At 41.9% G+C, this 16,058-nt stretch overlaps 1 protein-coding gene across 4 annotated transcripts in view; it reads right to left on the bottom strand.

The window, feature by feature from the left end:
* PRKN (parkin RBR E3 ubiquitin protein ligase) overlaps nt 1-16,058 on the bottom strand; it is a 1,413,568-nt gene that overhangs the window by 766,791 nt on the left and 630,719 nt on the right. For all 4 annotated transcript variants that reach the window (XM_045294462.1, XM_045294464.1, XM_045294465.1 and 1 more), the window contains exon 5: nt 10,506-10,589. In XM_045294462.1, the coding sequence (XP_045150397.1) occupies nt 10,506-10,589 (84 nt within the window). The remainder of the gene's footprint in view (nt 1-10,505; nt 10,590-16,058) is intronic.

The following is a 16,058-nucleotide window of genomic DNA, read 5'->3' as shown; positions in this document are numbered from 1 at the left end:
TAGTACCCCTTGAAATTTTTGTTTTGTTTTAATCGTTTTATTGGGGCTCACACAACTCTTCTCACAATCCATACATACATCAATTGTGTAAAGCACATTTGTACATTCATTGCCCTCATCATTCTCAAAACATTTCCTCTCCACTTAAGCCCCCGGCATTAGGTCCTCATTTTTCCCCTCCCTCCCTGCTTCCCGCTCCCTCATGAGCCCTTGATAATTTATAAATTATTATTTTGTCATATCTTGCCCTATGCAACATCTCCCTTCACCCACTTTCCTGTCGTCTGGGCCCCAGGGAGGAGGTCACATATAGATCCTTGTAATCAGTTCCCTCTTTCCAACCCACTCTCCTTCTATCCTCCCAGTATCGCCACTCACACCACTGGTCCTGAAGGGATCTTTAGCACCCTTTGAAATTTTTTATTCAGCTCTTTAACTTCATCCTTTCTTCCATATGCTTTAGTTACTCTATGATTGAGCAAGACTTAGTCTCTTTCAACACCCACTTTGTTCTCTTCTTTCTTTCCTATCTTTTTATTGACCTTTTATTATCTTCATGAATTATCTTCATGCCTACCCACAGCTCATCAGGCTTCTGTCATGAATGGTCAAAGCATAAAATCTGTTCTTGGGATATTCTCAAATTTCAAGTGGGATGGATTTCAGTTTGTATTTTGGCTCTCGTGGATTTATAAGAATTTCGTTCTGCTTCAACCTGAACTTCGTATGGCCAATTGGTGGTCTGTTCCACAGTCAGCCCTGGGCCTGGTGTTAGTTGCTTGAATTGAGGGGCTCTTGTGTCTCTTTCCACATATGCAGTCGACTTGGTTTTTGTGGATTTCATCTGGTGAAGTCCATATGCCTCTAGTGTTGCTGTAAAAGGTATGTGCTATGATCAATTTGTTGGCCTTGTAATATTCTGTCATGCAATCTCAGGTTTCATTTTGATAACCAAGGCCACATTTTCCAACTATTGTTCCCTCCTTTTTGTTTCCAACGTTTTCAATCCAATCATTAATAATTATCAAAGCATCTTGACTGCATGTTCGATCAATTTCCAAGTGAAGTCCTTGGGAGAATTCTTCCATTTCTTCATCACAAATTTTTGTGGTTGGTGCATAAATTTGAATGACAGTTGTATTGATTGGATCTCCTTGAAGGTGGGTTGATATGATCCTATCACCGCACTGTACTTCATGGTTGATTTTGCAGTGTCTTTTTATGACACCGAAAGACATGGCATTCTTCTTTATTGTGTTATTCCTGACAGAGTAAATCATGTGATTTTTGGATTCTCAGTGGTCAATACCAGTCCATTTCAGCTGACTAATGCCTAGGATATCAATCTTTATGTGATTCCATTTCATTTTTGACCACTTCCAATTTTCTTATATTCATTTAAAGTTCCAAACAATAGCAGAGTTTTACAGCAATTTCTCCTCACCTTGAGTCTTGCCGCATCAGCAAAGGATAATTGGGAAGTCTCCAGCTTCTCCACAGTCTCACGGGGAGCGCCCTTGGGCCCCAGGGACCCACAATCAGGTACCATCCGTGACAACATTCTGCTTCCATTCATTCGGCCTTCAGTCTCTGACTGCTTTGGATCTACGTGTTAGATTTTCAGAGATGCCATTCTCTGAAGTGGGGAGCTGACTCCCTATACTTTGACTGTTCATTGTCAGGAAACGTCATGGAAAACTGTTTTCTTTGGGTGGCCCTGCTGGTATTTTAAGTACCAATGGAATAGCTTCCAGGATCATATCAACACACAAGCCAAAAGACTAGGACAAACGGACAGGCAATGATGACAAAATGACAGACCCTTTCCTACCAAGTTAAAAAGAGCCCAGAAAGGAAACATGGATATTTAAGTCGTAAGAAAGAAAATTGAATGTAAGAGAAGACTTCAAATGTCAGCAAGTTTCTGCAGGTCTTCACAAATGACCTAAATTTCCAAAGCACCCCAAAGATGGACACATTTCCCCACACAGTAGATGAATTTATTTTCATGTATAAACAATTTATTTTTTGTTCACATTTGAAAAAGCTTAGCAAATTCTGTAATGAAACTATCCGTCTTCCATTTCTTTGCTTAACAACTCAAAAGGGAACGTGAACATTTTTTCCATCAAGTTCTCCAAACCGGATTTAGAAGTCAGCTGTCCTTGGCTTTCAATACCTGATCGGCTTTTGAAAAATGCTATAAAGGTGTTTCTAGTTTGTCACCCAAATTGCTTGTCAGAAAACGGGGAACATTTTGTCACACGTGGACATCATTCAATCATAATCTAAATTTGACTTCAAAGCTTTCAAAATTCAGTTTTACTTAGAATTAGGAAACTATGACTGTGGGCAATAGTGTAAGGGCAGAACGAACATTTCTCAGAGGACAGAGGAGAGGTCCCAAAGAAAGAGCAGGAGATGCGCCCTTGGCTCCACCGTTTTTGTTATCACCTTGAACCCCCACCACCCACACCTCCCGTGTCAGTGTTCCAAAGGCACTGTGGGACCCCTAAGGTGGGACTAGGCATGAACTTCTTTAAGTGCCACCTCTGAGAAGGCTGTCACTAGGGAGGATTCTCTGCCGTGCAAGTGAATTTGTATAAAGAAAAATATAAGCCAGGCTCTGCAAAGCCATACTGTTGTTTATTGTAGTCTGTGGGGTATTTGATCAAGAAGACAACTCTTCTTAACATTCCTTTCACTGGCTATTTCAAGCCCAAACTAGCCAGGATCCTCTAGAGAGCTAGATGGCTTTCAGGGTTAACAAAACTGAAATCTAAACTCACTGCCACCGAGTCAATTCCAACTCATGGTGACCCTGTAGGACTGCCTCGTGAGTTTCCAAGACAGTAAGTTTTTAAGGGAGTAGAAAGCCTCACCTTTCACCCAAAGAATGATGGGTGGATTTGAACGACTGACCATTCTATCCGCAGCCCAACGTGTAACCACGATGCTACCAGACTTACAGATGACATATACTAATGGGAAGGCAAACATGAGTTAACTGGTGCCCTGTCAGCAGAGTGGTAAAACTTCTGTCTCAGAGCTCATGGCTCCCCTATTTTAAAAACAAACCAAAAATATTTTGTTATCATTTCCATATTTTTAGGTAGTAGAAGATAGTGAAATGTGTTTTATATGCAAAACCTTACAGGCACAATTCAATCAATCTTGTTGAGACTTCCTTTTGCTGGCAGCCTCGACAAGGACGAATGAACAGAGTGACTGCAATGATGGGTTCAAACGTAAGAGCAATTGAGAGGATGGCACAGGGTTGTGTTGTGTATCGCTCTGTTGTGCATACGGTCACAATGAGTTATCATCTACTCAACAGCATCTAACAACAACAACAACAATGCTGGCAGAAATGATTGAGAATCTGAATGCTAACTGAAATGTTGGTGGTTCGAATCTACAGGTGGTCTCAAAAAGAGGGATGAGTTCTCTGCTACTCTGATGGCTTAAAGTCTGGAAACTCTAAGGAGCAGTTCTCCTGTGTCTTGAAGGTGTCCTATGAGTCAGAACTGACTCTCCAGCACTGGGTTCTGTAGACACAGAGAAACTGTCCTGAGAAATTGTGTGAAACTCTACAGAAATCTAAGCCAGCAATCAAAGCACACATCCCACTGAAGATTGTAACCTGATTTACTTAGCGCATTAATAAGAAATTCAGAGAGATACACTATAAGTAGGACCTATAAATCAAAACAGCTCAGTATTAGGAGATGCTTATTTACGATTCCTTTTGCTCCGGTCAACAACTCCCAAGAAGATGCAATCAGAGATACACACTGTGAATATTAAGTTTTATTCAGACTAATGGCCCAGTTGACATATACTGAGCCCACCCCGGGAAAAGGAATGAAAGAAATTACATGTTGATAAAGTTGAAATACTCTACGCTTATTATACTGCATTCAATAAGTATGTGATTTATTATTGTTCAGGGTATGTTTTAGCCTTAATTCCATTTAAAATAAAACCTGGAGGCCTTGTAAAATGTCCTGCTGAACTATTTCTAATAAGAAAAATATCCTGTATATACACAAGTGTAAATTCCAATCAAGATAAAATACTCTGAAAAAGTTAAGATTACAAGACTTTATATGATATTTCAGGTAAATATTATTTCTAAAAATGTATAGCATAGCATGCATTAAAATATCTGGAAAATAGACACACACTCCATGAAAAAAAACACAAACAAACAAAATTAATAGAATGACTACTCATTTAATACTTTGAATATAGCATTTACAATGGATATCTTTTCCCAAGATATCCCATATCTTAAACCCTAATATCTCCTCTTCAAGGGTCAGGGAAAGGGGTGTATTCTGTAAGAAGAACCTCTTATTTATTACAAGAACACAGGAGGCACAGGAGATTCCATGGAAAGTAACTCACATTCTGCTCAAGAGAACTGGCACTGATGCCCCAGCAATTCACCTCATGGGCAGAAGCCATGCACCTTCAGCATAAACTTGGATATCAGTGCTGTGTGTTATGCTTAATGCATTTCAGCGGAGCTTCCAGAATACGACCAACTGAAAAGAAAGGCATGGTGATCTAGCTCAGAAAATCCGATGAAAAGTATGGTGTACAGTGGCCTTTTCTGAAGCCCATCCTGAGAATGGTGCAGGACTACAGAGTTCTGTTGTGCAAGGGGCTACGAAGTGTGGCAAGTTGAACAAGGGGTACCAACGGTAGCAATGAAGACATGATCAGTGGACTGTTGGACATTAAAATGGGATGGTTTCGAAAACTTCAGGGATGAGGTTTAAAGACTTCAGGCTACTGCAAATATTATGGGCTGTATGTGTGAACATTAACATAAATGCACAAAACCTTAAGCATATACAAGCACATAAACAATTTTTATTGCTAAAATCATCGTAGGTAACATAAAATGATGATATGTGGAGACTAGTTAAAATATTACAAGCAAAGTCGAATTAATTTTACTAATGGAGACAATTCTAATATATTGATGTTCCCCTTCTACACTCAAGCATAAACTCCGAAGTAAACTGAAATTCCTTTAAAAAAAATGCCTTTCAGAACCACTGTGATGCTTCTTTCAAAATAACCACAATTATAGAGGAGCTGAAGGGTGTTCAGATTCCTGTTTCAATTATGCTCAGAGTCATGAGTATTTGGACACTTCAAAATCAAAATTAAGTTTTATTGCTATTTAAAATGATTGTATTGACTTGTCTTTAAGATAATAAATAGAAATTTGGAATGCATTAGGGCTACATTAGTGATAAAAAATTAAAGCTTTTTAAAAATATAAAGTATATATACTGAACAAAATATGGTAAAAGATGTCAAAGCACTGCAGATTAAAATGGAATAAATTCTTCAAACATGGTTTATCTCTTTTCACCATCCCTGACTATCACACGTAACAGCCTCATTGATCTTAGAAAATATAAGACTCATGATTTCTATTTAGCTCCCTTAATTAAAAATTCATTAAATATATTCATGTTAAGTAAGAAAAAAGTATTAAATATGGAAATGTCTCACACTGAGAGCACTGGTAAAGGTATAATCAAATGCAGAAATGATCTATTTCTTTATTGAAGACTTAGTTAGTGTTTACAAAACAGTGGAGAAAATATCATTGAACATGGCAAGTTTCTGGTTCTCCCTTTTGAAACAATATATAATAGAATATGTGATGACTGAAACCACAGTAAGAGAAAACACAAAGGCAGATATCTCCCACTCAAACCAAAACCAGAAAAGTGGTATCCTGACAAAGGTGGAATGCTTGCAAGACCCAGTAAAACAAAGCACTCCCAAAGAGTCTTGACTATCACCAATCGCACAGCATTTAAATAATTAATCCAATCATGGTTTCTTTGCAAAAATAAACATGAATGGTAATGAATTTCCCTTAAATGCTGATTTAGACACAACCTAAAAAGTTCTTGTGTAATGTATTTTCACTGTAATTTGGTCACATTTTTCTTTTGTTCCTTTAATGGATTCTGTCTAGCCCTGTAATATTTAAGTATTAGGCTGCTAACCACCAGGTCCTCAGTTCAAATCCATCGGCAGCTCCTATGCAGGTATATATATAATCCTATACAGATTAATATGGGGACTTCTAGTCCTATAAAGAGTTGCAGTCTCAAAAACCCACAGGGAAGTTCTGCCTTTTTCTTCAGCGTCCCTATGAGTCAGAATTGATTCTACAGTGATGAATTTTAGAATTTCAGATCCTATATATGAGCACTTTATAGTGATGCTTTCCTTACCGACATCTCAATGTATTGATTAACTACAAAGATGCGATACATTTTATGCAAACATGCCTAGGCAAGGATTCTCAGTGATTTGGCAGCTGAGAGCTGGTAATTCCCCATCATATGGCTCCATACCACTGGAGCATCTCCATAACAGAATCTGCTATTAGTGTCCAAGAAGTTGTAAGAAGGTTACGGTGAGATGTAATGCCCTTAACTAGACTACAGTCCTGATGCCATCAATTGAAAGGATTCTTCCTGAGCTGAACCAGTCAAGGAGAAGTGTAGCACTGAGGAAACATACAACATTCCTCTAGTTCCTTAATGCCTCCTCCGCTCCACCCCCTGCACTATCATGACCCTAATTCTACCTTAAAAATCCAGCTAGACCAGAGTATTTACACAGCTACAGTTAAGAGCTGGAAACACAGGGAATCCAGGACAGATAACCCCCTCAGGACCAATAATGAGAGTAGCAATACTAGGAGGAGCGGGGCAGGGGATGAAAGGGGAAACTGATCACAATGTTCTACATATAACTCCCTCCCAGGGGGATGGATAACAGAAAAGTGGGTGAAGGGAGACATCAGTCAGTGTAAGACATGAAAAAATAATAATAATTTATAAATGATCAAGGGTTCATGACGGACCGAGGGCTGGGAGAGGAAGGGAAAAACTGAGGAACTGATACTAGGGCTCAATTAAAAAGAATATATTTTGAAAATGATGATGGCAACACATGTATAAATGTGCTTGATGCAATGGATGGATGTATAGATTGGGATAAGAGCTGGTTGAGCTGCCAATAAAATGATCAAAGAAAAGAAAGAAAAAAAAGATGCTTCCTTAAGGGTGTGACCTGCTTCCAGTATAAGTGGATGCTGTAGAAAAGCTTGCTTGTTTGGGGTTGTTTGTTTGTTTGTTTTGCTGGGTCTAGATCCTACATCTGGTCTATTGACCTCTGGATCTTTAGACTTGAGCCAGTGGCCTGTCATACTGCCTGCTGATCCTAAGAACCAGCAGCAAACTGCCGTCTGACCTGCAGACATTCCATCCATTTGCCTCTGCGGTCATAGGCCTAATGAACTGACCTTGGGTTCATTAGCTACTGTGGCACTAGCCTGTTTTCTTCAAGTCATCATGGGCTCCGCGGCTGCTGCAGCTACACACATAAGGAGAAGCCTCTACCCAACACTTGACTCATGGACTTGGAGCTTGCAGCTTCACTAATTTTGCTTCTCCACAGAACCCAGCCTGGGACATTGTGGTGAGCAGTCCAGAGCTTAACCACTGCACAATAATTTCATACACACATAGGACATTGTGATGGATTGACACAGTGGCTGTAACACAGCAAAGATGGTAAGGATCTTGCAGGACCAGGACATGTTTCTTTCTGGTGTACATTGAGATGCTATGAGTTGGGCTAGAATCAGTTACTCCTAACACACACACACACACACACACACACACACACACACAATTAATTATGTGAAATTAAAGTTACTATATTTTTTCTTCTTACTGTTATCTAGTTGATTCCAACTCACAGTGACCCTATAGGACAGGGTAGAATTGCCCATGTGGGTTTCTAAGATTGTAATTCTTCATGGGAGTCCAAAGCCTAATCTTGCTCCTCAAACACATTACACACACACACACACACACACACACACACACACACACACAGCTTCAAGAAGTCTGTGGAAACATTCCATTTGTTTCCCTTCTACTTTTAGGTTTAAGGTTTGCTTTTTGGTGTTTGGGTTTTTTTAAAATCATTTTATTGGGGGCTCATACAACTCTTATCACAATGCATACATCCATCCATTGTGTCAAGCACATTTGTACATTTGTTGCCATCATCATTCAAAAAACATTTGCTTTCAACTTGTTATCAGCTCCTAATTTTTCCCCTCTCTCCCTACTCCCCACTCCCCCTTGAGCCCTTGATAATTTATATATTATTATTAGTTTGTCATATCTTACACTGTCTGACATCTCCATTCACCCACTTTTCTGCTGTCTGTCCACCAGAAAGGAGGTTATATGTAGATCCTTGTAATCGGTCCCCCCCTTCTACCCCACCTTCGCTCCACCCTCCTGGTATCACCACTTTCACCACTGGTCCTGAGGGGTTCATCTGTCCTGGATTCCCTGTGTTTCCAGTTCCTATCTTTCCAGTGTACACCCTCTGGCCTAGCCAGATTTGTAAGGTAGCATTGGGATCATGACAGTGGGGGGGCGGAGGGGAGGAGGCATTTAAGAACTAGAGAAAAGTTGTATGTTTCATCGTTGCTACCCTGCTCCCTGACTGGCTCATCTTCTCCCCACAACCTTTCTGTAAGGGGATGTCCAGTTGTCTACAGGTGGGCTTTGGGTCCCCCATTTGCACTCCCCCTCATTCCCAATGATATGACTTTTTTGTTCCTTGATATCTGATCCCTTCAAAACCTCGTGATCACACAGGCTGGTGTGCTTATTCCATGTGGGCTTTGTTGCTTCTGAGCTAGATGGCCTCTTGTTTACCTTGAAGCCTTTAAGACCCCAGAAGCTATATCTTTTGATAGCCGGGCACCATCAGCTTTCTTCACCACATTTGCTTATGCACTGATTTGTCTTTAGCGATCGTGTCAGGAAGGTGAGCATCATGGAATGTCAGTTTAAGAGAACAGTGTTCTTGCATTGAGGGAGTACTTGAGTGGGGGCCCAATGTCCATCTGCTACCTTAATACTAAACCTATAAATATTGGCACATAGATCTATTTCCCCATCATCATAAATAAGTACATTTACATATGTACATACCTGTATTTAGACTTCTATAAATGCCCTATACTTCCTAGTTCCTTCCTGTATTTCCTTTTACTTCCCTCTCTATTCTTACAAAAACTTTTAAAATACCCATTGTACTGTACGACATATACACATCCAAGTGAAATTATACTTAAAACCTCAATAAAATGACTCTTGTGTCTTACCACTTAATAGAGTTTGAAGTTTTCAAATCTGCATTATGTTTCAATATCTGTGAGTGGCAGGCAAGTCATTATTTTTCACCAAGATTTATTTACCTTTTTATGTTCACAGGGGTCTGCCTCTGGCTTCTAGTGCTAGTTTGAAGGAGGATTATCGCATGGCTGCCTTACTGCCATCCCAGGATTCTAGTTCAAATGCGTCCCTGTTGCTTTTTACGGGCTTTGTTCCTTAGCAGAGATATTACCTGCCAACTGGCTGTGACAGTGCCTTAGCCACCACTGATGCTTGTGTTTGTAGCATGGCAGGATTTATAGCCCAGAAAATACATTCAGCATGATGATTAGAAATTAAAAATACAGAAATTTTCGGAGTTAAGATTTACAATGGAATACATATCAGAAGCAAAGTTAGAGAAGTACTGTGACTTTATGAATACATTTAATTTAAAAATAGCCTGAAAACTAGAAAGTCTCTTTCAAGAAGTGCCTGTCCAATAATTAACACACGGCCCATGTTCTCAAGGAGAAGAGGAACTACGGAGACCAGAGTAAACAAACGCACAGTCCTTGAGCCAATACTGATGCATATTGACCCTATAGGACAGGGTACAATTGCCCTGTAGGATTTCAAAACTTAAACTCTTTACTCAAGACAAGAGGAAAGCCCCGTCCATCTCCCAAGGAGTGGGTGGTGGTTTACAAGGGCTTACCTTGCTGATCAGGGCCTAAGGTTATGCGTTGGGCTGCTAACCACAAGGTTGAAAACCACCGGCAGCCCCAAATGGAGAAAGAGCAGAGTCTCAAAACTCACAGGAGCAATGAGCAGAGTCCAGAGAAGAGGCAGATTCAGCCTGATGGCTTTTTATGCAGATAATATTCTATCTACCCCTAGTGCCAGAAAACTACAGAAGAAATGTAGAAACTACTAAAATGCACACACACGTGCGTGCACACACACACAAACCCCCACGAATTTCAAATGACAAGGAATATACATACTTGTACAGTATTATTAGATTAAGGAAATTATCTTAATGACTTTTCTTTCCTAGGCTCTTTTTGGAAATCTGTGAATTCCACACAATGAGGAGTATCAGGGACGTATACCAGCATTGTGTCCCACAGTGATTGAGTACTTAGCAAAATGACCATACCAGGCCAGGCCGTAGGTCGACTGGGTAAAGGCTGGTCAGAGAAAAGCCTGTGCACACGCACGCTTAGATGAGGGTGTGTGTATAGACAGACGTGAGCTTGAGCGGGTACTTACAGCCCTTGTCCCTGAGCAGTTTGGAGACTGGCATTCCCCACTCATCCGGTTTGGAATGAGGACATCTTCCCAGCAAGACGGGCCCTGTGAAGAAAAGAGAATAAATCTTGGGTATACAGATGGTAATCCACGTACATTGTTCCAGTGAAACCACATCTCTAAGGAAGCTGCCGTTGGAATCCACAGTTTCTCCAGCCAACAGGCAAGTCTGGGATCAACAGAGGTTGGGAGGCGCCGCTGTCCCTCTATGGCCCTGCCGGCAGGGCCATCGAGAACTTGGATTTTGAATATTCCCACACTTCCCAAAGAAGCATTGTTTTTCATGACAAGTATTGTGGTGCATTCTGTGCACTGCTTTCATTCTGAGGGGCTCAGGCTTTGAGATGTGCTAAGCAAAGGGTTTGCTGGTGAACAGTCCCCAGTGATCCATGGGTAAGGACTCTACAGCGAGCTTGGTGGGCAGATGGCATGTCGTCCTAACGCCTTCCTTGTCTTGTGTGATTAAAGCAAAAGAGTTAGAGCACTTGCCAGTCTTGCGAACCTCCCAGCTGCTCTGAGGGAGGAAGCGGGCAGTCAACGTCTGCCAAGGCCTCGGTTTTGGGAAACGTTTGGAGCAGGTCTACTCTGGCCTATGTGGTCCCCATGAGTCACAACTGACTCCGTGGCAGCAAGTCTGGTTTCAGATTGCTTTCTGTGCGACTCCATTGGGAGAGAACCTTGGAAAGTGAACCCCAGGTCACTGACCAACATGTCTGGCCCATCCGTGTCCTCTCAGAGTTCCTTTGGTAGCCTTTCAGCACAAGGAATACTAATGTGAGCAACACTCTACATAGACACCTGTGAGTTCTTCCAGTGGACCAGGGAAGCTGGCAGTGGGAGGTGTTCTTGGGGATCCTGACATGATATCATGCAAAACATCATGAAGGGAATGCTCTCCAAGCTACATGGAAGGGCATGGGGTCATGAGTGAGACCATGTGACTTAGGGAGAATAAGAAAGCACTTTCTTGGCACTTCAAGTGAAGGGCATATATGTGCACTCCCACACTAGTCACAGCGATGTAAACATGCATCTCCTTTTCAATTTGGGAATCACATGACTGCCAATTGATGTTCACGGTGATAAGCAACAAAAGTACATACTAATCAGCTTGGAAGGTATAAAGGGAAGGGCAGCCATGATAAAAACGGAGAAGGCAAGAGTGGAGTTGGGGGAAACAATGGGCATGGAAGAGACCAATAGCCTTACATGCTGCAGATTTTTATTCTAAGGCCTTCTGTGTGTTTGAAGAATGGCATGCATTCATGACCGTGTGCGTGCATTCTTTTCACAAGACATTATAAAGTTATTGAAAGAAAAGTGAGGTAATAAATAAATGATCCAGTACCCATCTGTCAGTGTGTCATCCTGGGCTGGCTGTGATGCTAAAAGAGATGCCACTGGCATTTCGGATACTAGCAGGCTCAGCCACGGTGCACAGGTTTCAGAAGGGCTTCCAGACTTGGAAGAAGGGACTCCCAAGTTCTAGCCAGACAAAACCATGTGGATCACAGCAGACTAGTGTTGGACTTGGCAGTGCAATGTGGCTCCTGGGTTGCAGGGACTCAAAGTTGAAAATGCCTGCAAATGTGAGCTCAAGTGCCCCAATGGACCTGAAGATGTGTACAACCTAGGCATTGATCCCTGTTCCCTGTGCTCAGGGTCTCTGGGGATGACAAGTGATGGTAAGTAACAAAAAGAAGAGTGAAATGATACCTAAAACTTTAATCACATTCATCAGCCTCTGTTTTTCTAGTTTAAATTGAGACGTGGAAAGGGGCCAATATGGTGAGCAGGTGGACTTCGTTTTATCAAGACCTAAGGAAGAGGCATCGTTCTCTATCTGTCTGGATCTCTGCTTCTCTGTAACAATGCTGTGCCTTACTCTATAAATAGCTATTTGGGGTTGTGGCTTAAATGCAGGATGCTAAGCACTAGGTCTGAGGTTCAAACCCACCAACCACACACATGGGATAAAGGCCTGGTTTGCTACTCCTGTTACTATTCACTGTTTCAGAGAAACTCAGGAGCAGGTCGACCCTGACCTACAGAGCCCCTCTGAGCCAAAGTGAACTTGAGTAATAAGTATTGTTTATAACTCATAGACACTATAAACTAAGTGTCTTTCCATTTTAGACAACTGAGTAAATTTTAGAGTCAAATGCATGACCTACGATAGATGGCTTACTAATATCACCGATTATTCTTTGCCCCATTTCCCCTAATTTAATTTCTTTTCTTAACTTTTATTCTAAATGTATCACTACACACTCGCCAATCTATTCTGAATCAAAAGCAATAATCAAATAATGATCTCTCCTGGCTTTTTTCCTTTAAGTTTCCAACATCACTGCAGTTCCCACAAAAACAGCTTCCCACTTCCTCTGTCCTCAGCCACGTGGTAACTTGTCCTCGTGGGATGAAGTGGTCTGGGGCAAGTTGACTCTGGTTGGTCAGCAGTAGTTCATACACTGTGACTTTGGGGGATTGACAATGAACTCAGCACACTGCGAGAAGCCCTGGTGGCAAAGAGGTTACCCATGAGGCTGCTAACCGTAAGGTCAACCGTTTGAAACCACCAGAAGCTGCATGGGAGAAAGACGAGGATTTCTACTCCTGAAAAGAATTACAGGCTTGACAATCTGTCCTGTGGGTTTGTTACGTGTTGGAATTTACTCCATGTCAGTGGATTTGAATTTTTTTTTTTTTTTTTTGCTGTTGTTCCTCAGCACACCAAAAGGTTCGGCAAAGTACCTGCTTTGAAAGAAGTACATTGAACTAAGCTTACCCATGAAATCAGGAGAAAGATGAGCCTTTCTAAGTCCATAAAGAGAGTCTCAGAAATCCATAAGGTACTGTGTTAGTCTGGGTACTTTAGAGAAACCAATCCACAGAAACTCATGTATAAGAAAGAGTTTTAAATAAAGGGTTAGTGCACATCAAGAAGACATCCCAACCCAGTGCTGCTCAAGCCCACAAGTCCAACATTAGCCCATATGTCTGACACCATTCCACAAAGTCCTCCTCCATCTCACAAAACACACGCAATGACGCCAACTGCAGGAGGAAAGCACAATCAGTGAATGTGTAAGCATCTCAGCGCTGGCAGGGGTCTCCACACGGCTGCTCCAGCACCCACAGCTGCATCGGGGTAGGTCCATGCAGCTTCTCCTTGGGGGTGTCTTGCAGGAAGTGAGCCTTGCCAGCTGAAGCAGGGAACTAGCTAAGGCAGCTGCACCCTGGTCCGACCATCACAAAGCAAGAGACCCGAGAACTAGAAAGGCGAGGCTCACCAAGCCATTTATCCTCCCGCACTTTAATTAACCCAACATGTGTTTATTGGCCAGGTTGGCACAATAAGCTAACTCAGGTACCTTGTACCCTGTCCTATTGGGTGGCTGTGAGGCAAATGGACTTAATGGCAATCGGTTTGGAATTTTTGTTTGTTTAATCCTGAAATCAACACAATGGTGCCTCTTCCCTGGTCTGTCAGAAGGAGGCAGTTTCTCTGGGCACCAGTTCAGGAGTCTGAGTCTGTGGACGCCACCATCAATGGCAAAGAGAACCCCTACAGGTTGTGTCAGTAGCCTCCAAATGAGAGCAACCGGTTCCTTTTCCATTCTTCTGCCCAGTGTTAGATTTCCAGCCACAAAGTCATTGAGGAAATGAAACTTTCTGTTCATAGCAGAGATGTTGCTTTCCCACATCTGTATTTTTCAGAATTCAGAACAGCAACTACTGTGTTTCCATGGTAATTCCTGTAATTGCCCTAGAAGGTCCTATTTTATCTGACCCCCTGAGGTTGGGCAGGTAAGTTACAGAACGCTCGTTCATAATTTCCCCCACTGTTCTCAGGAGCATAAGAAAAAGGATGTGTTTCATAAAAGCACAGAACTCCTATGGATGGAGAAAGGCAACATGCACGGGTTGGTCCACACTGTTTGCACTGCTGGAAGTCCCTGGGTGGTGCCAATGGCCACCTTATTGACTACTAGCTGAAAGGTTGGTGGTTTGGGCCCACCCAGAAAGGCCTCTGAAGACACCCTTGGCTGTCTCCTCCTGCAAGGCTGTGTCTTTGAAAATCCCTAGAACACATATGAGGTCGCCGTGAATCAAAATAAGGGGACCGCAGCTAAAAGCAACAGCACATGGGCTTCAGGATGCGGTGCCACTGCTGTTTCTGTGGAGGGCTAGAAACAAATGTAGTCTTTGTGACTATACAGCAGATGTAACTTAACTCCTTTGCAGATTCGGAAAACACACATTTTTCTTTGCCTAGCCATTGCTCATTCTGTGCCCATAATTGTGTGGCTAAAACCTTCACTTTAATATCCTTTCTACCGAGTAAGAAGGGAAAAAGCAAAGATTTCAACTCCAGGGAAGATTAGCGTCTCAAAGGGCCGCAGGGGCAGTCCTACCCGACTGACAGGAGGCCCATTGGTTGGAATTGACCCAGATAGCAGCACGATTTTTGGTGGGTTGTTGCTGTTGTTGTTTTTTTTACTTTTATAGAATAATGGTTTTTACATTACAGTTTGAAGAGGCTTACAGATCTCCGGGTGGCAGAAAGGAGCTGTGGATTAGAAAGTAACTGCAACGACAACATGGAAAACGCATTTCATTTCTCAGATCTAAGAGCTGCCAGGAAAGTTTCAGATAAAGACAAAGTCAGGTAATACCATGGGGTGCCCGTCATTTGGCTGCTTTCTAGAAAATGTTTCCCTCTTCGTCCTGTCATGGAGCAGATCATGAAAAGTATATGAATTATTTAGCATCTACAGCAGACTTGAGAAAGCAATGACCTGCTGGCTTTCCACTCTGTGCAGCCCACGAGCCAGGAGAGCTTATCTGTCGGAGGCACAAAACTAAGACTATTTCATGACATATGACAATCTATGTCATAATCATTCAATAAAGTTTTATTGGCACACAGGCAGACTCATTCATTTATATAAGGTGGTTACTGTGTCACAAGAGAATGGCTGAGCCATTGTGACAGGGTTTACACGCCAACAACGCCTAAATATTTCTTCTTGCTGACAGAAATAGCAAACCAAGGCTCAATCTAGATTAAATAAATTTTCCAGATTTATGATGAAGATGATTGTTACAAACAGCATCATCAAACACATAAGTGACACATGCAGGCATGATTTTGTAGGGCTACACATGTCCTGGTCTCAAGTGAGAAACTACTTCAAGGGAGGGCTGAGTGCTGTTGATTCTGATACCCGAGGAAGGGGTCAGAGAGTAAACAGTCCCATGCAGTAAGCCGTCAATGCATTTCAGTCAAAAGTAGAAAATAATAATAAATGTATCACTTTGGCCATTTTCCCTGATCAGCATCACCTCTAACCAAAACTTATGGATGGGGAAATAGATCTATGAGCCTACATTTATAGATTTAGTATTAAGGTAGCAGAAGGACATTGGGCCTTCACTCAAGTACTCCCTCAACACAAGAATACTTTCTTCTATTAAATGGGCATTCTATGATGCTCACCTTCCCGACAC

This window comes from Echinops telfairi, unplaced genomic scaffold (genome assembly GCF_000313985.2).
Source record: "Echinops telfairi isolate 266 unplaced genomic scaffold, ASM31398v2 ScPeMD7_3533;HRSCAF=4204_0, whole genome shotgun sequence".
Classification (NCBI taxonomy): domain Eukaryota; kingdom Metazoa; phylum Chordata; class Mammalia; order Afrosoricida; family Tenrecidae; genus Echinops; species Echinops telfairi.
Note: the sequence above shows the minus strand (reverse complement) of the source record. Positions and strands in the feature narration are given on the sequence as shown.